Here is a 23,896-nt window from a genome sequence, read left to right on the forward strand (position 1 = left end):
GTTCATTTCTTTTTATGCCAGTAATCGGCGATTTACTAATACCATATTTTCTATGAAATTCGTAGCACGCTCGCCAGATTTCAGTTCCTTAATACCAACACCTTTTTTTGAACTGATAGCACTACTCGTTTCTGCTTTAACGACATTGTTATATATTTTTATACTTTCGAACGCTTCGAATGTAAATACCATACCGCAATGTTGCGGGGAGACTTGCTTATGATCGTTAGTCTCGTCAAACTTTGATGGGAGAAAGTAAATATACACGGTGCTGAATAACGGGTGTTCGGATAATCAGGATTCTATTGAGTCTAATTGAAATAATTTTAACGGAAAAAAAATATTTTTTCATATTTATTTTGCAATTATTTTCAACTTTAACAAAAGCAGTCACGTTCATATATCTCACTGAAGGTTACAACATAAACAAATTTCACCGAAATCGAAAACAGTACTCCAAAAGAAATCCGCGTGAAACGACCCAACCGTGTTTGTGATATTTCGCATGTTTTGGTGATAGTACACTGACAGTCTTAAATTCGTTTAATCTCTATTGTATTTTATTATTGGGCCTATTAATGTTTCTCACAAATGCATTACATTTGCAATCTAATGGTTCAGAATATCATTTATCGTGTTATATATTTGTTATTGTCAGCGCCACGATACTTTCAGTTAGTAAAATTGGCCGTGTGCCAAAGTAATCATCAGACTGCGAATATTATGCATTTAATTAATTTTAATTGATTTCATGAACTCCTTGGAACCCGTTTAAAACCGTTAGGGTAGTGTAGTCGTTTACTAAGCATATTTAATGTTTGTATTTATTAATATGTCTCATTCGATAAGAATAAAGTTAAGTATGCCTGAAAAAAATCGAAAGGCACAGCAAATGGTTATTCCCCAATGACCGGCTTCACTATCCTATTCCGAACGTGTGCACGATGTAATTTCATTTTGGAATAATATCAAACTTTATAACATGACTTCTACTTCTATCAGCGAAATTTCTTATCTGCACTAGATTAAAAATTCTTACAACTACGGCATGACAGTGCGCAAAATATTGAAATAAACGCAGACTTATGCTTGCAACAACTATGATATTTTGCGGTATCTCACGTACACGCGCCCATCGAAACATTGAACGATAAATCGAAACTAATCTGATGCAACATTAATTAAATATTGATACACTTTCACGGTAAAAATTACGCAAATAAGAGAAAACGTTTAATCTGTTATTTCATAACATAGGATTAGCTAAGAATGTGTTACCATGTCTATATGCAAAGATTTCTTCCCACGTTTCCGGAGATTTTCCTAATCTTCCCTTCTCGAGATAGTAGATCCTTACCGTAGGTTCACAGTAAAGTCCGCCAAAGAGAGAAGTTTTCGATTAGAGAAGCGAATGCATTTTCTGGGCTTTTGTACCTTATATGTACTATTGTACCCGACCTCCAATAACTGAAAACTGGCACGATTGTCATATTATATAAGGAGCCCGTTTCCTCGACCTAACGTACAGATCGCACATTCGAGCCAGTTAGATCAGTCACACCTCCACATTTCTTAGCGCGTCAATACCGAGAGACCGGAACTTAGACTCCGCGACACAATTACGCATAAACAATTGTAACAATTCTCTTATTACGATATATTGTATTTATATGATCAAGGTTATGTCAAGAATACAATTCTTTCAAACTCCAACCTCCTTATCGATACCAGTTTCTAGCATAAATCTCAATGCAGTGAATTTTTTTCGCTCGAAGTGCACGATCTAAATAAGTTAAGAGGGTAAATTAACAATCACCTATACCATCCTCCTCTTGTGGGACCCAACGGTGAAACAGACATCAATCGGTTCGTCCACGGCTAACAAACTTTCGTTGTCACACGATCAAACAAATCGTCGGTCATTCACGACTACCTTAGCCCTCGGCTCACAACGATAGCAAAGCAGAAATCTCAAACTGTTCGTTGAACATCTACGAAATGGCTCCAAAAGAAATTTGCACATTTTCAAAACAGAGTAAGTTTTTCAAAATTAAAGCAGGTTAATTGAATTTTGTTGATAAGATATTATTATGTGGACTACTTAATCAGACAATGCCCAAAGAAAAAATTTTGCAAGACATTAAGGATTCCATTTTGGAAATCACAGTGATTTATATGGATGATGAGTTTTCCACAATTTTCGATATTTTTCACTGACAACTGTGAGAAACTTGAAGATTTTGGCATCTTTATAGATTCAGATAACAAAGTTAAAAGGAGGTTATTTTGTATGTATTATCCTTATTCCAAATGTATGTAATTTCAATTTCTGCGCTTGCCTTACGCGAGCCGAACTCGCCGCTCAATGGTCAGCGTTTTTCCACTTTTAACTAAGTTTTAGGGCATCCTGTATATCATTACATGTTACAAGACCAAAATTTCCGAATATCACGAAATAAACTATAGAAATTATGCTGCATCTTAATCGCGTATATCCTGCCTTGTTAAATATTTATGACACTTGTAATATTAAATTTTTGTAGTGATCTAACCCTGACATAATTCTACTATACGATCTTAAAATTTTTTTTTATAATAATCTAAATTTTTTGCATAAAAAAACTAGACTCAAAAGTTATGAAATCATCGCCGGTAGATAATGTTCTAACATCCGTTTGGTTTCACAAAAAAAGACAAGTTCATTCACCACACTTTGAATGATAACGTAAATGTAGCATAGTCACGGCGTTATCAAAGCACTTACTCCCAGCGCTACTTCTCTTTTCCTATTTGAGTTCTCGATTACTAGGTTAGTCACCTATCTCAGCTGACTACCAATAGGAATGAGTTACTAATGATAAGAATTGAATAAGTACAAAAATACGGTATTACCTCCGACAGTTCACCGAGTATTCGTATTATCGACGTGAACTTACAACGCGTGGAAAGATAATTTCATGGCCATGTCATTGCCCCTAATCAGTTATCCTAATTGCACGGTTCACCGAATCACGGTTAACCATGTGATTCTTTTCTGACGCAATTTTTCTATCGCCTGGATGATAATGGTTTTGCCAATAATGTATTGATACAATATTAACAAGTAAACATAATATTAAAGTAATAATTGAGCAGCAATTGAATACAAGCAAAATGAATACATGCAGCAAAAATGAATACAATTGTAGAAAAAGGAAAAAAATTGAAAAAGGAAAAAAATTGATAAAGGGAAAAGAATTATCCTTGCCTGGATACCATCTCACGTCGGTATTTTTGAAAATAACCAAACGGACAGAGCGGCAAAAGAAGCGACCACCCTGTCACCGCCAAGAATCGCACACAAAACCACCCCAGCCGATCTTCAAAAAGTATTCAAAAAACGTCTCCTGTCCCACTGGAACAACGAATGGAAGCACTTTGCAAGGCCGCACGCTCTAGAAGTCCACGAGGGATTCTTCAAGGAACTTTCCATCACAGCGAACCTCAACCGACAACAACAAGTAGCGATCAACAGGATTAGAATAGGTCATTCCAAACTAACTCGCTCCTTTTTAATTTCCAAAACTAGCCCTCCACTATGCGATATTTGCAACTCCCAAATAACGATAAAACACATTCTTCTAAATTGTTCCAAGTACACAGAACTCCGCGCTAAATACAAAATGAAACTAAACCTCTACGATAACCTTAATAACAGCAAACAAATAGGACAAGATATCTCATTCCTGAAAAATTCAAGCCTATACAGTAAACTCTAATATGCCCAACTAAAAGTCGTCACGTTATTACTATCTCGCGTGTCTTTATGCAATTTAAAAGAAGTATCAATCATTGCATATAATCTTATTATATTACAAATGACCATTGCGCGTCAAACTGCAGGTTACGCGTCAACTGTTTCTTTTATCTAAGAATATTATCTTTTTTTCCTAATATTTTCTTCTTAATTCGAACCAAGACAAGGGTATAGCTTATTACAGTTGTATGAATCGCCCTGCATACTTATTGAATAATAGCATTGTTTAATGAAATTACGTTAAATATACGTGCCGTTTATTTTAAAGTGTCCTATTTTCTGCTGATTTCGATAAAACTTTCAATACCCATATAAGTTACCAACACGAATTTTTTAAATTTTCTTTATAAGTTCAAGTAGAAAAAGTTAAAACACGCGAGTTTTTTTATACTTTTTTTATTATTACAAGAAATAGCAAAATTTGAAAAAAAAAACATTCTAGCTATAATGTAGTAGACTGATCACGCCATCATCTAAAGAAAATTGAAGCTGTTTAATACAGTTATAAGTAGGTTATTAAGTAGTTACTATAATATGACATATACTGTCTTTAATAAAGTACTAACGTAATGATTGTGGTCAAGGATAAGAGGACACTTGTTCAAAATGCATATCGGAGCATTGAACTCGAAAATAATATCATTTCAAGTACCGACATACGTATTATCTAACATACGTACAAATGTTTTAATCTGTATGTATACATATGTGTATGGTAGATACAAACGAAAACGTATCTAAAAATATACATAAATAAACTCTAAATTAAAAAGTTCAATTAAACATTTTCCTCATCCACTTTCTTTTAATACAGACCATTTAAAACGATACACTGGTCAGTTATAGCGTGAACGTTTTAATATTTTCATATTTTTGATATTATAAGTCCAATTTGATTAAACAGAAGAAAAAATTAAAAACGCTACTCTATAATTAACATAGATGATATTCTATTAAAAAGAAGATATTAAATATAATATTTCACTAACATTCCTGAAATATTTTCATTTGCTAAGAAGAAAACCCGAAAAATCAAATCTCGAATAATGTAGAGATAAACCTTACTACATACAAAAATTAAGTTCTAAGTACCATATGCACAGATTATTTGAAAACTTCATATCGTGATTATAATGCGAATACGGAGTAGTCTTTTATTTAAGTAAATAGTGTGATTAAATAAGCGAAATCTTAAAAAATGATAAATGGAATATTAAAATTGAATTGTGTTTAGAAGCGCACATTCCGGGTAATTTTTTTGAAACAGTCTAGTATAACAATCTTATAGTAATACCTAAACAAATCTCATCTTTTGAAAATACCATATTGTAAGTTGCATGATGAAATGATTGCGTTATGCGTCACGATATAATAGAATCTACTTAGTTGCTAAATTAAAATGCTTAGTGTCTTCAAGTATCTCATATTCGACTGCGTTGGCTAGTTGCTATCGAGATATGTATTAATTACACATTATCAACAAATGTGAGATCACGTTTCTCTATTTTTTTTTTTTAGACCGCATTTGAATTTTTACACTCGTCTCTCTTCGGGAAAGAATAAACTAGAAATAAATTTCCTTTTGATGACGATATATTACACCATTATATTTATCGATAGCACAATGACTGGTAGGGATTGCATCACTCTACATGATTGAATACGTCATTATTACCGCGTAATCTGCTTTAAGAGCAAATTCAAACTATCAATACTAATACTGGCCGAGGACGATTTTTAGCACAAGTGATAACTAATGACTAATTCTGTGTTATACTTTTTAATTATTCTGCAAAATAATGTAGAAGTAGAAACTAGATTTTCAAATCTGTTATGAAATCTAAAAATACCGAAGTGATTGTATAAAATTTTATTACATATTTAATAATTATTTAATTTTCCTACTGTTTTTAATTATATTTAGATATAAATAATACTAAAAAAAGTAATTGGTTTTTTCATAAAACGTAACAGAAATGGGAAGAATGAAACATTCAAATTAATTAAAACTATGTTCTTAAACAATAATTTACACCAGTAAACAACATGTCATTCTTGTTTTAAATAATACATAAAATATGTTTAATTTTGTAAAATTTATAAATTGTTTGAAAAAGACGAACGAGGGACAGCTTAAAATTAAGCATAATAAAGTTATCAAAAATATCTGAAGAAGTCGTTCCTTATGTTTTTATGTTGGTAATACGAAAATATGACATAATCTTAAATATTATTTATCTCTCATAATATGAAATGTTTTCATGTAGATACCACCACGAATAATACAAATTTGCTCAGTATCCCCCCTCTCTCCTGAGCACAACAAATTACCACAGTCTTTTTTGTACGCTTGCATTACACTATAATTAATATTTCCACAGATTAAGGAAACTACACTTTTTATCGAAACATAAAGAACACTTAAACAAACAACTGTGTGATTTTAATACAGTTATATATAAAGTTATTATTAATAAATAATTATGAACATTTACAAGACGACTTATTATATTTTATAATAAATGAATATGAATAATAAAATTACTGTCTCACTATACATTTTATTTTCTTGAAATTATAAATAGCAAATGGTAAATTTAATTAACTATAATTAAAGAAAACATTTTCTAAATTGATTAATTATTCGAAAATTATACCGTTTAAACAATATCGTTATATCCACAATGTGCAACACAAATAGTTTATTCTTACCCCACTTCGGTTTTTCCTCGTGTTTGGAGGGAGACTCGGCGACATATAAAAACGTAACTGATACCGTCATCTGTTCAGTGTAAATTCTGTTCTGTCGAGAAGACGTACAAAACGTGTTTGCTGTAACTTGATAATTATTCAAGACGATTCAAACGCGAGGCTCAAAGTTCAATGCAACAATTGTTTATTGTATTCTTTGAAAGTTTTCTGGATTTTTCTGTTCGAGTGTTACGAATGTTTTCTGTTTCCTGAGGAACAAAAACTGGTCCGAATCGAATGTGATCGTTAGATATACTTAATTCCGTTAAGTCAAAGGTTTGTATGGACTTTTACGAATTCGCGCATGATCGTGTCATCATTGGAAATCCTATGCATTTCAAAATATCGTTGATGCTGCGTTAAGCTAAATTCATCCAATAAAAACGATATACTATAAATAATGTATATTAAAAAACTAGAGATTGCTGTGTTCAATCTCTGAAATAATCTACCGACTAATTTAAATCATTTATTTAAAATGTATTAGTTGTTATTTCATAAAAAACATAATGGGTATTCTTCGTTCATATGAAATCAACAGTTGAATAACTATCTAAACATTATTTTAAAGAACAAGGAATGAATAATTACTAAAATCGATACGTCATGCGAACAGAAAATATCATTTTATCATAATACGATTTCAAATTTCAAATTTTGATTAATAATAATAATTACAATGTTTTTCTATACTACTCGTAACAAATACGTAATTAGAAATTGAAATTTTGTTTATAAAACCGCTCATTGATTAGTATGTATTAGTTTAAACATCGATATAATATTTATAAGGATGTTACTATCGCAAACAATTGATTATTTTCTTTAAAAAGAAACATTTTTATCAATCTAAGCTTTGTTGTACAAAAATTAGTAATAATATAAACGACAAAATAATAATATAGTACGTATAACAGTTTTATAGTTGAAATTCGCAATATAATTAATTTTTAATAGACAATTTACTAGATGAAAATATGTCGTGTCTTAATAACAATTAACTATTAATAATGATTCTAATTGATTTAAGTGATTTGTTGCTTAGAGTACCCATGATTCAGAGGCATTAGTTGTAATCTCGACTCATTGGTCTTATTAAAAATAATCGCATACATTTGTGAGATATACATCTCTGGCAAATCTGATCTTAACTTATCAGTAATATTTTCCAGGTGCGCCACGTGTAGTCGGTGAACGATTCCAAAATCCGCCTCCAGTATACTCGAATTCCGCGCCGTAGTTGATTTCCCGGGTGAAAAGGGATCACGTGACACGATCTCGCCCGAACTACCACTTGTCTCCACCGAGGTTATAAATATCTGCAGTCAGAAAGCGGGGATTCTCTTTTACTTTCAACACTGTACCATAGTGCGTTCGCTCCGCGTTCTCTGCTATTACGTTCCGTGCTGTGCTGGTGTAAGGGTAAGGTAGGCTCACGCGAGATCAAAGTAGAGGGTGTACGAACCAAGCAGTTTACCACGGACGATTCCATCAATCAAACCAGGTGAATTAGTAATCGAAGTCACAGCACGTGACTAGAGACCACCTAAACGAGAAGAAGAGCTCAGCTATCGGAAAGAAAATGCCGGAGACCGCTCACCACATGAATGGATACGCGAATGGGCACACACCGCCTGAGCTACAACAGGACACCAGTTTTCTCTTCACCTCAGAGTCCGTTGGCGAGGGCCATCCAGGTATTTACTTTGTAAATCAGATGTTCGACTCATGACCCGGCCAAATTTTCACCTAACAACCTCCATATCACCATGAGTCGCGTGTGCCGCCATGAAATTCTACCAACGATCGTACCCGCGTGCGCACGACCCTTTCTTGATTTAACACATTCGTTAGTATATCTATTTCGTCCATAGCAGCATGGACGCAAAAAACCGAATGCACGATTGTACTATTCGTAAGAATATTACTACATCCCGTTCCTCGTTTTCTTCGCTATACAATGTAATTATTTCATTATTATGGTATGAAATTTTCGGGTCACGTGTCATTGAAAGCGTGTTTCTTGTAATCCGTTTAAAAAGAAATGTATTTTTGGAAGCGTGGGAGAAACAAGGTTGTTCACAATCATATTCCTCGAATCTTCAACATTTGTAACGGTGAACACGTGAGGAAAGCATAACCATATTCTTGAACTTCGGCATGGATATCAATTTTTTAGTTTTATCGTGCCATGTGGTATCTAATGAGAGTCGCTGTGGAATTCTCTATTAATATTTAACATACGAACATATGATTTTCATTTAAATTAATGTTTGATTATCATGGGTTAATGAAATAGTTTTGAAGAAATATTTCTTAAAGATGAAAATGATGTGGCGTGGCCATGTGCTCTATAAATTGATTTCAAAAGGCTGAATTTGAAAATCGTATATTAATTACGTTGTAATTGTTATTAAATCTACTTTATTTTCTTTCAAAGTAATTCACGAAGGTTTTGGTTATGTTGATATCGGCTGTAAGATATTTAAGGTTTCCAAGAGTATGATTTGCACGGAACTTAGTTGAGATTTTTCTATTTGTGGAGACATGCGGATAGGCTTTGGGCGGGCTTTTTAAATTGAGTATCTATTGGTAAATAAATGTAATAATAAAATGAATTTCGTTTACATTTTAACGCGTTCATATTTCACTTAAGGGTTTTTTTTTTATAAATTGTTACTAATTTATAAAATTGAAAGTTAGTTTGTCATTAATATAACCTATAATTTCAGGAACTGTTATTTCTATTATCTCCACTTATTTATTGATGACAAGTTACGTTTGCACTAAGGGAGGTGAAATGAAATGCAGTTAATTAATATTTGTGACTCATTAATTCCATTGTACTTTAATAAATTCTAATTTCTATTGTTTTCTAGAATTTCTTGATATTTAATAAATCTTTAAATTTGTATTATGTAATTAATGACTTACCTAAAATTAAATGTATATTCGTTGTTATGAAATAAAATAAAAATTTAAATTTATGTATAAAATAAATCTACATTTGATATTCAACTTATTTTGTTTATTTGTAATTTATGGATTAATAAAATATAATTAATAAATTATAGATGTTTATTTAATACATTTAAAATATACTTATATTCAGTTTATGAGAATGGTAGTAAATTTTCAAATATTATCCTATCATACAAAATATTTAATATTTCCATAAATATGTAATAGTGAAATAAACATGTAGAATTTAATCTTTTAATATATAATATGTAATTTTAATAATATTATTTTCTTATTGTTTTTTTTTTTTCAGACAAAATGTGTGATCAAATAAGTGATGCCATTTTAGATGCACATTTAAAGCAGGATCCTGATGCAAAAGTTGCATGTGGTAAGTTTTCTTAATAGTAATTTTCAATGATTTCTGTCCATTCTTGTTACAATCTCTATTTATAAGCCTATCGATTTCACCTTGAGTTAATTTTGAAATAGAACTCTAGAAACCTAATGCTTAATACAGTAGCTATATAGTACGCATCTATTCAAAACAGTGTAAAATGTTTACATTCATTTCATCTATAACATTTTCTTTAATTCTTTAGAAACCGTAACGAAGACTGGAATGATACTATTGTGTGGTGAAATTACATCGAAAGCAGTGGTAGACTATCAAAAAATTGTTCGGGATACAGTCAAACATATCGGTTACGATGATTCATCTAAAGGTAAAAATATTTTCAATAGTATTTTATGTTTCTTCTCTACAGTGATGTATGTTTGTTAAATCCTTTGCCACCCCTAAAGTTTTGTTTAATTTGTTTTTATCTTGTACATCTAAAGCATTTGAAATTTTCCTTGCTAACCTAAGAATTGATGCGACATGTACTTGCCCTGTGGCTGGATGAAGATTCTGTTGTCTTACCCCCTATACAATTCGCCTCATTTGGTTCTTTTGAATCAAATTTTACAAATACACGGTCGAATCATGGCACGAAAGCTTCCAGCATATTAACTATAAATTTTGTTAAAATGCTTATAGTATTATTTGTGTATTAAGTTGTAATAATAAGTGTGTATTTGTGTATCGAAAGGATGTGCCTTACGCTACATACACGTTAGTAACAAACTGTTGGACTTGAGGAAATTCCATGACTCGATCGATTGGATAATTAATATCCGGTTTACATTATCTTTTGGATCAAAAAATAAGTGAAAAAAAACGTATGAATATGTAACGTAAGCATATCATAATCGTGGCAGGATTCGATTGGCGTACGTTGAACCTTTTGGTGGCGATCGAACAACAGTCTCCAAATATCGCTGATGGTGTTCATGTGGACAGGGAAGAGAAGGACGTGGGTGCAGGTGATCAGGTACATAACCCATTCTCAGCCCGTGCCGCAGAGCAGCCATATAATTCAATAACATTCTTCCTGTTTTATGCACCCCTCCCCCTTATTATATATTTTAAACAAATTTCTTTAACATACACTTTCCCTGCGTTCAGTGTGAGTGTGTAAATTGGTGTGAATGCTAGTGTTACACAATTACACAAACACTACATATATTTTATAAGATAAGGTAATTCAATTTTATTCTCACTATAAAAGTTTCACAATTTTCTAGTCTCTTAAAAAATTAATTATTAAACATCATAATCATAATTCTAATATAAATACATGTCATAAATAGGTTTTGAATAACATCTTGATATTACGTATTATAAGACTTTTAGAGGAATGTTTTACATTTCTTTTTCAAATGGTGGTCACATATTGCATCACATTTGTGATACAAATATTCAGAATCAATAAATTGTACACTATATCAAGTGGTAATTCACGACGGAAATTTTTTCCAGTAGTATCATTTTCGATGAAAAATTTGTACGAAACTTCATAATATCTTTGAAAGTGTGATTTATCAATTTCTCAAATTTTTAATATAAATATTTAAAACTGATCAGCCAGAAGAATGGTCATTCAATGGAGGAATAGTCGTATCTTTGTTTGCAAAATGTTTGTCTTACTCGTATAATTTCTACAGGTTTTGACTACAAACTCTGCAATGTTCTATTGGCGCTTGATGCTCAGTCACCAAATATTGCTGCAGGAGTTCATGAAAATCGTAGTGATGAAGAAGTGGGCGCAGGAGACCAGGTCAATTAGCATTCTGATCGTTGACTATGAACTTTTTGTTCTTTCTGTTCTTCTTATCTACTGTATCTAATGCTACTATTCGTTATTCTTAGCATTTCGAGTAACACATCTTATTTATGTTTACTTTTCCCACCTTCAATTTTCAATATCTTCAATAGAACGCTTATTAGATTCCTTATATTGTAAGTAGTGATAATTGTAATATAGTATTTGTTAGTTCTTTATATGTCATATCTAGGTTGTGCTACTAGTTAGTTTCTCAGTATTGCCTTGGTGTGGTTGTGGTAAAGGCATGTGTATCTATTAGACCTTATGGTGTGTTTTAATCTTTTTAATTTCTTCTAATTTTTAATTTCTAAGTGTTTATCTGTTCCTTAAAGTTATCTGAACAATTTTTAATTTAAATGCTACTATTCATTATGCTTGTTAAAAAATAATCATTAAATTTATCATATAAAAAATCGTCATTATCAATCTTCTATTATATCCATATCATTTAGATCATATTATATTTGGATTTCTGATTGTATATATAAAATTCGTTACATTTGGAATGTATGTTCTTAAAAAATTGAGATGTAGTAAGGGGCAGAAAAATTTATGTCCTTATTGAATGGTATTTTTTGTGGAATGCTGCTTTGAATGTAGAAAAGTGAAAAAATATTAAATTCGTCCCTCCGTATTTTAGTAATATAAATATATCATATAGTCTTCATAGACAGATTCTTATTACATAATCTTCAAACATTTTTCCTGGCTAATTTACATGATCAGCTGAATGTGTGTTGGAGACTTGTTATTTTCAAATTATTAGATAGTATTGCCCAATAATTTTGCTCTGTGTTGCACCTCAGAAAATTATAAATTTTCAGTAAAATGACTGACATCCCAAGAATTTATAGAATATAATACTTTTCCTTAAACTGTGAGCTATATGTGTACTTTGTGCTATTTATTAATGCTTAATCTCCTATTTGCAAATTAATTAAAGACATTGATTAAATCTATCTCCTGCTTCAAGTTTATATCTCATAAATTTTAGCTGGAATAACTCAAATTCTTCTATCAGGGTCTGATGTTTGGCTATGCGACAGATGAAACCGATGAATGTATGCCATTGACTGTTGTTTTGGCACATAAGTTAAATCAAAAGATCGCAGAGCTAAGACGAAGCGATGAATTATGGTGGGCAAGACCAGACTCAAAAACACAAGTTCGTTTATTCTTTATAATATCTAATTTAATATATAATTTAGTCAATGATGTATTATGTTGTATTTGCTACTCTTGATAGCCATGATGAAAAAGAAATTTGCTGAGAATATATTAGAATAATAATAATAATAACTTTGTAATGTTACAAGAAAAAAATAATTTAAATTTCATTTTTAAATAGGTTACCTGTGAATATGTTATGGATCGTGGTGCTTGTGTACCCATTAGAGTTCACACAGTGGTTGTATCATTGCAACACAGTGAAAAAATTGGTTTGGAGGAACTACGTAAAGCAATTATGGAGAAAGTTATTAAAGAAGTAATTCCAGCTAGGTACTTGGATGAAAGAACAGTCTTCCACGTTAATCCTTGTGGATTGTTCATTATTGGTGGACCGCAGGTGAAATATAAATTATTCATATTCTTTTTTGGAACAGCATGTTGATTGACATTGTTGGCATCATCTATTAGTTAAGCATATTATATAATTTTTATGGCTAATGTAAACAAATATCTAGATTTCATATTAATTGGTAGTTTTTTCAAAATTCAATTTCTTAAAAACTGAAAGTAATTAAGAGAAAATTATCTTTGGATTCACGTATTACAAATTGTGAACACAAATTTCAAAAATATATTAATAAGAATATAGTAAAATTTCACAACTTTCCGTACAATTTATCGCAAATATCAATTTGATTATACACAGAGGCTAAAATCGATTCACATGTGTTGTGTAGAAATCCGTTTATTTGTATTCCATTTATCTAAACAAGATCATGTTAGGTTCCAGGCATATACATATACTTGACGAAACTACTGAATATAGTACCGATAGAGAGAAATATTAGTAAATAATAAACTCTTATTATCTGAACTATCCAGTTATTGAAACTATCACAATTCTACACATTTGAAAAACTTTTAATGCCGAAATAAAAAGATTGTTTTAAGTTTGAAAATACCTACTACGTTTTTATTTTATCGGAGTTATATTGTATAAATAAATACAATAAATTATATATATATATATGATTGTAAACTGTAATAATGTATAATGTTGCTTTATTTGTAGAGTGATGCAGGTCTTACTGGTCGTAAAATTATAGTAGACACTTATGGTGGCTGGGGGGCACATGGAGGTGGTGCATTTTCTGGTAAAGATTTCACGAAAGTCGATAGATCTGCTGCTTATGCAGCAAGATGGGTAGCGAAGTCTTTGGTTAAAGCAAGTTTATGCAGACGTTGTCTTGTACAGGTATTAATTATTAATATCTTAAACATTATTAACAAATAACAAAGCTAGATAATTAAAATATAACTAAATTTCTTAATATTTTTTATTCCATATTTAGGTTTCTTATGCCATTGGAGTGGCAGAACCACTTTCAATCACAGTCTTCGACTACGGTACATCCAAATTATCTCAAAATGAACTTTTAGATATAGTTAATAAGAACTTTGATTTACGACCTGGAAAAATTGTTAAGTAAGTACATTATTTATGTACATTTTGAATTAGTAATATTTTATTTGAATTAATTGTTTCAAAAAATTCATGTTTACAAACTAAAACTTCATAGAAAGAAACTGTATTTGGATACTATCGAGTTATTCAATGATGTTATATAGTATTTGCTACTCTTGAATGCCATGATGAAACTAAAAATTACTGAGACTAATCGCATCAGTGTCAAAATACAGTAATGATGATAAATGTTGTACGTTTTATTATAATTGTAATAAGAATATTTAACATTGTTTCTACATTTCATGTTTCTAAATTGTTTATATGTAAGAAATAATTCTCAAATATTGCATTTTGTTAATTTTCTAGAGAATTGAATCTTCGTAACCCAATTTATCAACAAACCAGCACATATGGACATTTTGGACGAGAGGGCTTCACCTGGGAGCAGCCAAAGACACTAATTCTCGATTGATGAGAGCATAGATTTTAATCAGTCTGACGTTCTCTGATGAACGTATAATTTGCTCTCAATTAATCGTGTATATCTCGTAAATCGTTCTCCGAGATTTTCTGACCTCCACGCTACATTCGCAAAGTCCATCAATTCCTTTTGCCAACCTAGCAAACTAGCAGGAAAAATGACATACTAGTTTATCTGCACCACGAGGTACTTTGTATTATGTGGTATAGTACAAATTTCGTTGACCCAGCATGTCAGCTGAGGACAATTATTTTTCCTTCACTTCACCTACAAAAAATTAAATAAAGAACTACCAACCCTTATGTTATTACGACTATCGACAAAGGGAAAGGTGAACTAATGCCTGAGTCATTATAGGCTATTCAAGGCTGCAAGTGGTGTGTGTGTTAAAAGTCAATCGCTACACAAGAACAATAAGAAGAACGAAAGACGATGACGTATTTGACAAATGTATAAATTGATACCATCTTGAGATGAAAATGTTCTCTCAGATTTTTAGCGGTATTAGTACTTTGCGAACGTACGTGAAAGTCCAAACCTGTTTTTAGTCTGTTTTAAGTCTAATCTTTGCCAGAAATTTAATTAATTAACTTTGGGCTTTCATGTACGTTTCTCTTTCATTAGAATTATTAATTGTTCGAGTGCAAACATAAACTGATAATATACATTCATTTTAGCAAAGTGGGAAAAAGATTGACCAATTTCGAGCAGACGTAATTTTCATATCGTTTGAGAATCCTTTATGACAAAAAGGTAATATATATCAACCAGGTGTTAATAATATCGCACTTCCTGAAACTGTTGAGTAAACATTCGTGGTTGTGTTTGAATTTAAGGGATCGCGATATTACTAATTCTTATATATTTATATATGAATATATACACTGATTCTAAACGTTTTATCTTGTCGATAGGGTTATATCCCTAGGAACAGTTCGCAGGATGATAACTCTAGTGACAATATGAATTGTTAAGAGTTATTGTACACACACGAATTTCCCTCTTTGCTTTCTTTGAATAGATAATTGTAATAGACATTGACGATCTTGCAATGTATAGTAATTAATGCAACATCGAAGCTACAAGACCTTTCTTTATAAGGTTTAAGAAAAATTGTGTAATGGAGCTCGAAAACTATAATACGACTTTTTCAATGTGTAGTATGAAAAATCCGTGAATATCAAATTTTAAAATTGTACATGAAGATTAGCGATTTTCTGTTCATTAGATTAATGCAACAATCTATCGTATAATGGTATTGGCAATGTAAAGATGCACAAGATCATCGTATGCAAGTCATAATAAAAAGAATTTTTTAATAAAATTATCGAATGTTCTTCATTTTATTCAATTTTGTTCCATAGTGTGTCATTCTAGAAAATTCCTTTTTTGTGTACTTTAGTTTTTCTACCTCTACTATAAATGTTATACAAATATTTTTATATAGAATGATTTTATGTATACGCTCTGCCAAATACAACATATTCTTTTATAACATAAACATTTAAAAATATTTAAACAAAAATTGCATTAATATTCAACGTTAACATGTTTCATTTATAAAAATGGAATAAACTATTGAATAAAAATTTAAATTGTACATTAGTCATTGAGTTCCATGTGGCTTGTTTAATTTTCTTTTCTTTATATTGAATCGTATAATATAAATCACAAACCTTTTCAAAATATTAAGCGAATACTCTTAACGATCGACTAAATACTACTTCCTTTTATAATATTGATGTAGTTATTCTCTGTTTTATATCTAATGAAATGACCTAAAAATCAACTCAGACTCTACTATGGTCTGTTTAAAACAGTAGACTTGAATATGTAATATTCATATACATTAATTGAACACTTCGTTTATGCATCTCATTGTAAATGGTATGAAATTGTAATATGATAGAATACTATAATACTCTAAGGTGTACAAAGTCGTTTACTAATACCTATGCAAATGTAATAATTAATACCAAGTAAGTACTTATACATATCTTTTTATGTATGTATCTATATCATGCTGTTACTGATTACGATTGACCCTAAGCTACATACAACTTAGACGTTTGTAATCTTTATGTAAATAAAGATTATCAAAAAAAACTAAACTTTATTTTCTCTCCACAAGAGGCGCCTCAATTTCTTAAATCTGCCCTGATCTGTTCAATGCAGAGTCGCCTAAAAACATTAATTTTGGTAAAATTAAGACAAGAAAATAAAACAGGGTTATGGAATTATTTAGGAGAATCTATTGTGCCCGTATCATATACAGAAACATATGACAACGTGACGAAATGTAATTAATTGCTTTTTGGAGAAAAATTTAGTATCACAAACCGCGGCGATATTTAAAATGGAATACAGTTTACAGATACACACAATTTTATTAACAACATAAGCAACAATTATATGCAAAATATTATTGATCAATTCTGACACATTAACCACTTAAGGAGGAAATTATTTTGTAAAACATGGTCAAAATTTCCAGAAATTTTATTAGTGAATATTATGCCCAATAACATCACGATAAAATTACACAAAAGGGGTATTTTATAACATACTCATATGTTATGACTAGATAGGTCGTAACCCATAATAGTCATTTTTTGCCTCACTAGCGATTGCATTTATAACTTTCGCCTTGGATCGGGTTTGCAATCACCGAGCGAGTATTAACATATTTTTTCTGCTTATAATACTTACAGAAGAATCTTTAGTACTGTACAATGAAAAATAAATAATACGCCGTTTTTTATTACATCAGAGCAACTATTTTTCTACATTTATTCAGTTTTGTGCAATACGAAAATTATTATTGGGACGTAACAATTGATGAGTATTTCGTACAGTTTCGTTGGATCGATGTAAAATTAGTAATGCACAATTAATACTTTAAAATATTTAGTGCAAAAGACGTATAAAACATTTTCATCTAATATATATAAAATACATTTTATTAAAAAGTAACTATAGACATGTGGTCGAATAATTGACTATAGTGCGTGAAATTACGCAAAAAAACGATTCCATTTATTACAAAGCAGTAACTTGAATATACATACTTTCAAATATTTTCTAGTATTGCAACAAACAAATATTTATAGGATGAAATATGATTGAATCTATTCATATCGATAAAATTGCTTTAAAGAATTCTATTAGAATATCAATCTCAGTTCGTTAGCATGTGAATACTGAAAAGGCACAATAAATTTTAATGGTATAAAAATATGAAAAGTGAAATTCGCAGAAAATACTACTTTTCACCTAATAAAACTAGTACTAACATATACGTTCCTAAACCATAATCATCCCGTAAAATTTGAATGCTTAATAATACATATATATACATATACGTATATATACATATGTATATTGTAAAATAAATATTATATCGTGTAAAACTGTATAATATCAAGATATTCTTACTATATTTTTGCATAAATAAATGCACCTCATAGAGGTTCAAGTCTTTTCAGAAAAATTCATTAATCATGCAATCAGTCTATTGAAGTCTATTCATTCACAGACTCAGTGCTTTGAGTTTAACTGTTTTCTCAACTTGTTGAGATACAACACGGATCACTGAAAAATAAATGAATACTTCAAGTACCCCCACACTCATTTAAGAATCTTTCAATATATAATGTAATCAACAAAAATCAAACTCAATGAGTTGGTTCAAGCAACATATTTAAACTGCTTTACACGATTTTCTTATCAATTCTACAATTTTATAAACGTTCGAATTTCTTAACTCAAGACACAATGGTATCTTACTTGTAGAACAGTGACAAATTCCTTCTTGTATTTGTACATATTTATGCACTGTATACACAATGCGACTTGCGGAATACAAAGAAGTAACGGTAAAGCAAATTTTAAGTGAATGTACCATAGATTTTCATTACTTTACAGTGTCGCGACTATCGTAACATAAAACAAATAGCTGAAACAACTTGAAATCGTTAAGCTCTGTTAACAAGTATTTAAGAGTGCTGAAACTTGTTAAGGTTACAAATAAATGCACAAAACGTATCAGTGCAGATATAGTACTTTTATTTGCAGAAAAAATTAATTACAGCACGCTCATAATGTTTGCAATTTCTTCAAGTAACCGTTTTTAGTAATCATGGAACGCATCGCGCAGAACGTATGCATACATTCTCCGAGCCGAATAAATAAATCTTCACTTGTATCGAATGTTAATTTCAATGATTGTACATATTTCAGCACTCTAATGGATGTTGTATGAATATTAAAAAAAAAAAATTTCATCATCAACATATTACATTTGTGCTCTATTAGAAACTTTTACACTCACTCCGCATTATAGCAAAATCTGTGTTGTAAATCAATAACCATGAAGGTGCTTGCAAATATCAGTTTACTATTAATGATTCAGCCACTTTACGGAAAGAAAAAACAAGAAAGTAGAAATTTTGTAATCCTTGATAGAATATAGATATAAATAGCTTATTAAACTTGAGATGTCCTCAACGCAAATATTTAACATGTTTAATGTCATTTCACTGTAAAGTGTTAAAAAACTTCCAAGTATATATATCATTTCTCTTACTCAGGTTTTCATAATTGGTAGTTGAATGTTCCGTTACAGAATTTATACACATCGTTTTATATTCGTTAGAGCAAAAGGCAGCAGTTTCTTTTCTTCTTACGCTCGTTTCCATCCCCCTGATTTTCCTGTGCTTTGCGCGCGACTATTGCACGCATTAAATCAAAGAATACCTGTAAAATGATAAACAAGATGCGTCGATGTTTAATATACGCTTTAATCTATCTACATAACATTAGATCAATTCGATATAATATATTAGATTATTACCTAATAAATTTTAAACGTCAGTGTATGGTGCTAAAACTAAACTTTCTGTTTTTGTTATTTGTTCAACTATCATCGATTAATATGTAGTGTTCTATTATAATTAGTGAAATACTCGCACCCAATGAACAAAAATGCAAAAACTTGATGCAGGGTATTTATGTTGCTAGAATAAACATGCGTAAAGACAAGCTGTATTCACTAGTTCATACAAAAGATCACAATATCATTCCAGAAGTTTCGAGCTCTAATATTAAATAATAAATGTTGAATATCAAAAACAAAAATAGAAAGTCATTCTGTGCTTGTACAACTTGAAACATTGAAATGAAATAATACATGCATATGCAGTATTTCAGGCATAAGCAAGTGTCAACCTGGTAAACGATATACAAGAAATCTTCTCTTTTTATGTCCCGGTCTGACACTCTTGCAGAAGGTTGATACTTCTGGTATAATTGTTATCTGCTAAAAATTATGGCCGTACATATTCATTAAGATTTCAAAAAAGAACTAAAAAGTAATATTATAATTTACAGAAACTTCAATCATCATCCACTTGTAATCGTTATGAAAGATTAAAAAACAGTGCAAAAAACATCAAACCTATAGAAAAATGCACTTCTTTTTCTTCCTCTTCGCTCGGTCTTTTCCACGACCATTACTTGCTGATTTGTCTTCGATCTTGCGCGAACTTATTTCACGCATCAAATCGAAAAATACCTGGAAATGTGCAATCGATGCTGTTTCAAAGCTTCAAGGCTTAAAAAAGGTGCTTTACTGATCAATAGATGTATGCAATGTGTAGTATGTGTGTGTTCAGTGCTTGTACAATACAATCTAACAGAGTGGTATTCGCGTGAATAAGCTACATAACATACGCATAAAAAAGAAAATAAAAAATGTGTAATAAATTGCAAAATTAAGCTATATAAACATATACCTCATGCTGTTTCTTTGTGTTCCATAGCAATAACAAATTAATGTAGTAAAGGAAATACTAACAATACGTATATGTTACACACTTTTTATTATTCAATCGCATCACTATTTTGGCAATTAATAAAATACTATTATAAACATTAATAACTGTAACGAGTAAAACTTTCTTCTATAGTACACCTCTATTGTTTACACTACTTGTAAATATAGAAAAATAGAAAGATGCCACAGAATTTAGTCATCTATTACCTTGTCAACGTTTTCCTTTGTTTTTGCGCTTGTTTCTACATATGGTACACCCCACTGCTGTGCCCTTGCTTGAGCTTCAGCTAAGCTCACCTTCCTTTTCTCTTGCAAATCACTTTTATTTCCCACTAATAAAAATGGAATGTTCTCATCGTTTTTTACTCTAAGGATCTGTTCTCTGCACATATGAAATAACATGTTTCACTAATATACATAGTTTTACATGCATGTATTCTAGTATTATTTACCTAAATTCTTGAGTTGCTTGAAAACTATCGTCTTCTGTTATAGAAAAGACACAGAGGAATCCTTCACCGCTTCGGAAATAATTATCTCGAATTGCTGCATAATCTTCCTGTCCTGCAGTATCTAAGATGTCTATTTGTACTTCCTCTGCATCTAATACAACTTTTTTCCTATAAGAATCTGCTTTAGTGGGTTCATAATCCTGTACAAACTAATAGAACCAGAGAAAGATATTAATATTTTCATTACTTCAACTTATATGTACTTTTTATGTATATTAAACACTTGGTATACCTCGTCATACATAAATTGTAACGTCAGAGCAGACTTTCCAACACCTCCACTCCCAACCATTATAACTTTATGCATTGCTGGAGTATTTCCTGGCTTCTTTGACATATTATTATAATTATCTGAAAACAAATATCAAAAAAACATATATTTGTACAAATGTTTCCCTGTACATTTTGAACTATAGATTTTACTAGAAATTAACTTTACCGAAGGAAGTTGAGAAAGACAGGATGTGAAACTACTGTTGTCAGTGTGAGAAATCTACAAAGAAGGTCAAGAGTATATATTTGCATATATTGTATTGCTGTTTATGATGTATTACAATTTATTCTTGAACAAAGAATTTTAGTGCATTCGGTTCTCATGAAAAATTGCGATTACTAAAATAATCATAGAATGTGACCGATAAATATATAATATACACTTACATATATCTTTACTTAATGCTTTGATATCATTAATAGTTTTCAGACAATAAATTTACGTTAAAAAAAATAGAAATGTCAATTAATTGATTAGTATTTTTTCACTAGAAGAACATCATAGTGGGATAATTTATGATGTTGGAAAAATAGATCCATTGGTGAAAACAGAATGAGAAATAATATGTATACAAAGTAATAAATAAAGGTTAACAAGATATGTTATTTTGAAACGCAACTGTCCTTATTGAAAAACTATACACAGATAGCTATGATTGAAAAGAAACTAAATGTAGTTTTACAGTACACAACGTAGCACATTGTACTTTCTTCGTTTTGTGTTGATATATTACACAATTCGTAGCACGAGCACAAGAATCGTTGAAACAGAACTTGCAAAAACTATGTATATTGAACAACGTGGAGAAAATGACATCCGCCTTGTGCATACGTTTGTAAACAGTAATAAACGGGATAATGAAAACATATCTGAACGCATACGAATGACAAGTAGTGAAAAAGGCGGTGCCACACGCCCAGTTTCAACAAACAATCTCCTCTATTTGAACGTTCATTCTTACACTCTAATATATTTAACGAAAATCTAATCTCTACTGTCAACAATTTACGAATATGCGTCAGATAAATACCTTCAAGAATCGCGTGTACTGTTAACTATTATATTCTTTCTACAAAGCTAGCCGTCCCGCTGTATGTACTTGCTTGTAACGCGACTGATAGGTGATGGTGATAATAATTATGTATCTACTGTACATGCATTCATACATAAGATATATATATATATATATGTATACTAACTACGGGCACTCTACTGGTGTTTCTTTGTACTGTGATACCAGTTTGACTTTACATACCTCACACCATATCTGTATACATACAAACTACTACACTACCGCCAGGCACACATATGTATATACTCCAAGTACTCAACAATGTTCCTTTATAGAATGTCATGTATCGTGTTTCAGAGCCACGTAACATAGCGTTTTCAACAGAGGTTTACAATCTCTACAGTTTCATGGCATAACCAATCACGAGGCTTAAATTCTTAGGCTGGAATTCATTTCAGCCAATCAGGACCAAGATAAAGAAGCTTTGTGTATTCTGAAACATCTCGCTATATCCCCAAATTTGCGTTACGTTATGAGAAAAAGATTGTGCATAGTTTAATGTTAAAAGTATCATGTGAAAAGAAAATGCACCAGTTACAATATTTTAAAACACCTAAGTGTTGTATTTTCCCATAAAAATTAATAGTACTAATTACTTACTCGGCTCTGTTTCATTCAACTTGTACATAGATATACATAGAGGAATTGCATTACACAGTATAGCACGTTTTTGAAACTATAAAGTTAACACAAATATAACAGTTTGCTCCATAAACATGCACAAAAGAATCTAAATGTTTATTATAAAATATTGATTCAAGCTCAAAATTGTAATCAACATTACTAAACTAATTTTGAATGTGTTTCTTTTGTTAATTTATTTTGTTTCCAAATTTTTGTTCTCTTCGTGTAACTAATTATTATCATTTATTTTAAGTAATTTGCGAATGGACAATTTAAAAACTTTTTATAATTACTAATCTATTTTATCACTTACGCTAATACTTAAATTTATCTAACATTTCAAACGATTTGAATTTTTTGTTATAACAATATACAAGAATATGTATTCCCTGGTGATTTTTTCAGCATTACATTTTTTCATGATGACATTGCCCAATATGTATGTATATGTATATATATATATATATATCCATCATTTTCTAGTTCCAAATGCTTTTTATTGGTTGCTGCAATGGAAAACAATTTGTATGCATGTATATACATACACATACATTATCTTCAGTGATCCTAATTTTTAGAATTATGTACAATTTTTATACGTTGACGTACATTTACCGAATTATTTTTAATGAGTATATAAAAATATGCATGATTTCATTCGAATTATTAGCCTTCGTTTATCCGCATTTAAAACTAGAAGGAATTGGTTAGAAAATAATAAAGTGACGTCAAGAAAAGTCGCGTGAT

The 23,896-nt window shown here is 30.7% G+C and overlaps 2 protein-coding genes across 11 annotated transcripts; one reads left to right on the forward strand and one right to left on the reverse strand.

Annotated features, from left to right (window-relative positions):
- The first annotated feature begins 6,578 nt into the window (after nt 1-6,578).
- On the forward strand, nt 6,579-16,349 carry Sam-s (S-adenosylmethionine Synthetase). 4 transcript variants are annotated; one of them, XM_078189831.1, is made up of 11 exons: nt 6,579-6,823; nt 7,720-7,974; nt 8,052-8,244; nt 9,822-9,899; nt 10,111-10,233; nt 10,769-10,881; nt 12,737-12,880; nt 13,064-13,282; nt 13,958-14,140; nt 14,238-14,371; nt 14,720-16,349. In XM_078189831.1, the coding sequence occupies exons 3-11, from the start codon at nt 8,130-8,132 to the stop codon at nt 14,823-14,825; spliced, it is 1,215 nt and encodes a 404-aa protein (XP_078045957.1). In that variant the 5' UTR covers nt 6,579-6,823; nt 7,720-7,974; nt 8,052-8,129; the 3' UTR covers nt 14,826-16,349. The 4 variants fall into 4 exon arrangements, with proteins under 4 accessions (XP_078045957.1, XP_078045958.1, XP_078045956.1 ...); XM_078189832.1 differs by having other exon boundaries at nt 7,720-7,969; XM_078189830.1 differs by lacking the exon at nt 10,769-10,881 and adding an exon at nt 11,555-11,667 and having other exon boundaries at nt 7,720-8,244.
- A 1,225-nt stretch (nt 16,350-17,574) lies between these two features.
- Nucleotides 17,575-22,635, reverse strand: Rala (Ras-like protein A). Of its 7 annotated transcripts, XR_013494772.1 has the most exons (8): nt 22,484-22,635; nt 21,619-21,672; nt 21,412-21,530; nt 21,120-21,328; nt 20,875-21,049; nt 20,290-20,406; nt 19,687-19,849; nt 17,575-19,589 (listed from the first exon to the last, which is right to left on the reverse strand). XR_013494772.1 is itself a non-coding variant. In XM_078189834.1 (7 exons), the coding sequence occupies exons 3-6, from the start codon at nt 21,514-21,516 to the stop codon at nt 20,290-20,292; spliced, it is 606 nt and encodes a 201-aa protein (XP_078045960.1). In that variant the 5' UTR covers nt 21,517-21,530; nt 21,619-21,672; nt 22,484-22,635; the 3' UTR covers nt 17,575-19,589. The 7 variants fall into 7 exon arrangements, 2 of the variants coding, with proteins under 2 accessions (XP_078045960.1, XP_078045961.1); XR_013494775.1 differs by lacking the exons at nt 19,687-19,849; nt 20,290-20,406 and having other exon boundaries at nt 17,575-18,425; nt 19,420-19,589; XR_013494774.1 differs by lacking the exons at nt 19,687-19,849; nt 20,290-20,406 and having other exon boundaries at nt 17,575-18,789; nt 19,420-19,589.
- Nucleotides 22,636-23,896: the final 1,261 nt, after the last annotated feature.

The sequence above is a fragment of the Augochlora pura genome, chromosome 9 (assembly GCF_028453695.1).
Source record: "Augochlora pura isolate Apur16 chromosome 9, APUR_v2.2.1, whole genome shotgun sequence".
NCBI lineage: Eukaryota > Metazoa > Arthropoda > Insecta > Hymenoptera > Halictidae > Augochlora > Augochlora pura.

Bases quoted from the DNA above. Each gene is read 5' to 3' on its own strand.
- Rala (XM_078189834.1), bottom strand. From the start codon at position 21,516: ATGTCAAAGAAGCCAGGAAATACTCCAGCAATGCATAAAGTTATAATG. The intron at 21,050-21,119 runs GTAAATAATACT...TCATATGTGCAG, and splicing joins CAAGCAACTCAAGAATTTAG to AGAACAGATCCTTAGAGTAA. The intron at 20,407-20,874 runs GTAATAGATGAC...GCACATTTCCAG, and splicing joins CAAAGGAAAACGTTGACAAG to GTATTTTTCGATTTGATGCG.
- Sam-s (XM_078189830.1), top strand. From the start codon at position 8,130: ATGCCGGAGACCGCTCACCACATGAATGGATACGCGAATGGGCACACA. The intron at 9,900-10,110 runs GTAAGTTTTCTT...TTAATTCTTTAG, and splicing joins TGATGCAAAAGTTGCATGTG to AAACCGTAACGAAGACTGGA. The intron at 11,668-12,736 runs GTCAATTAGCAT...TTCTTCTATCAG, and splicing joins AAGTGGGCGCAGGAGACCAG to GGTCTGATGTTTGGCTATGC.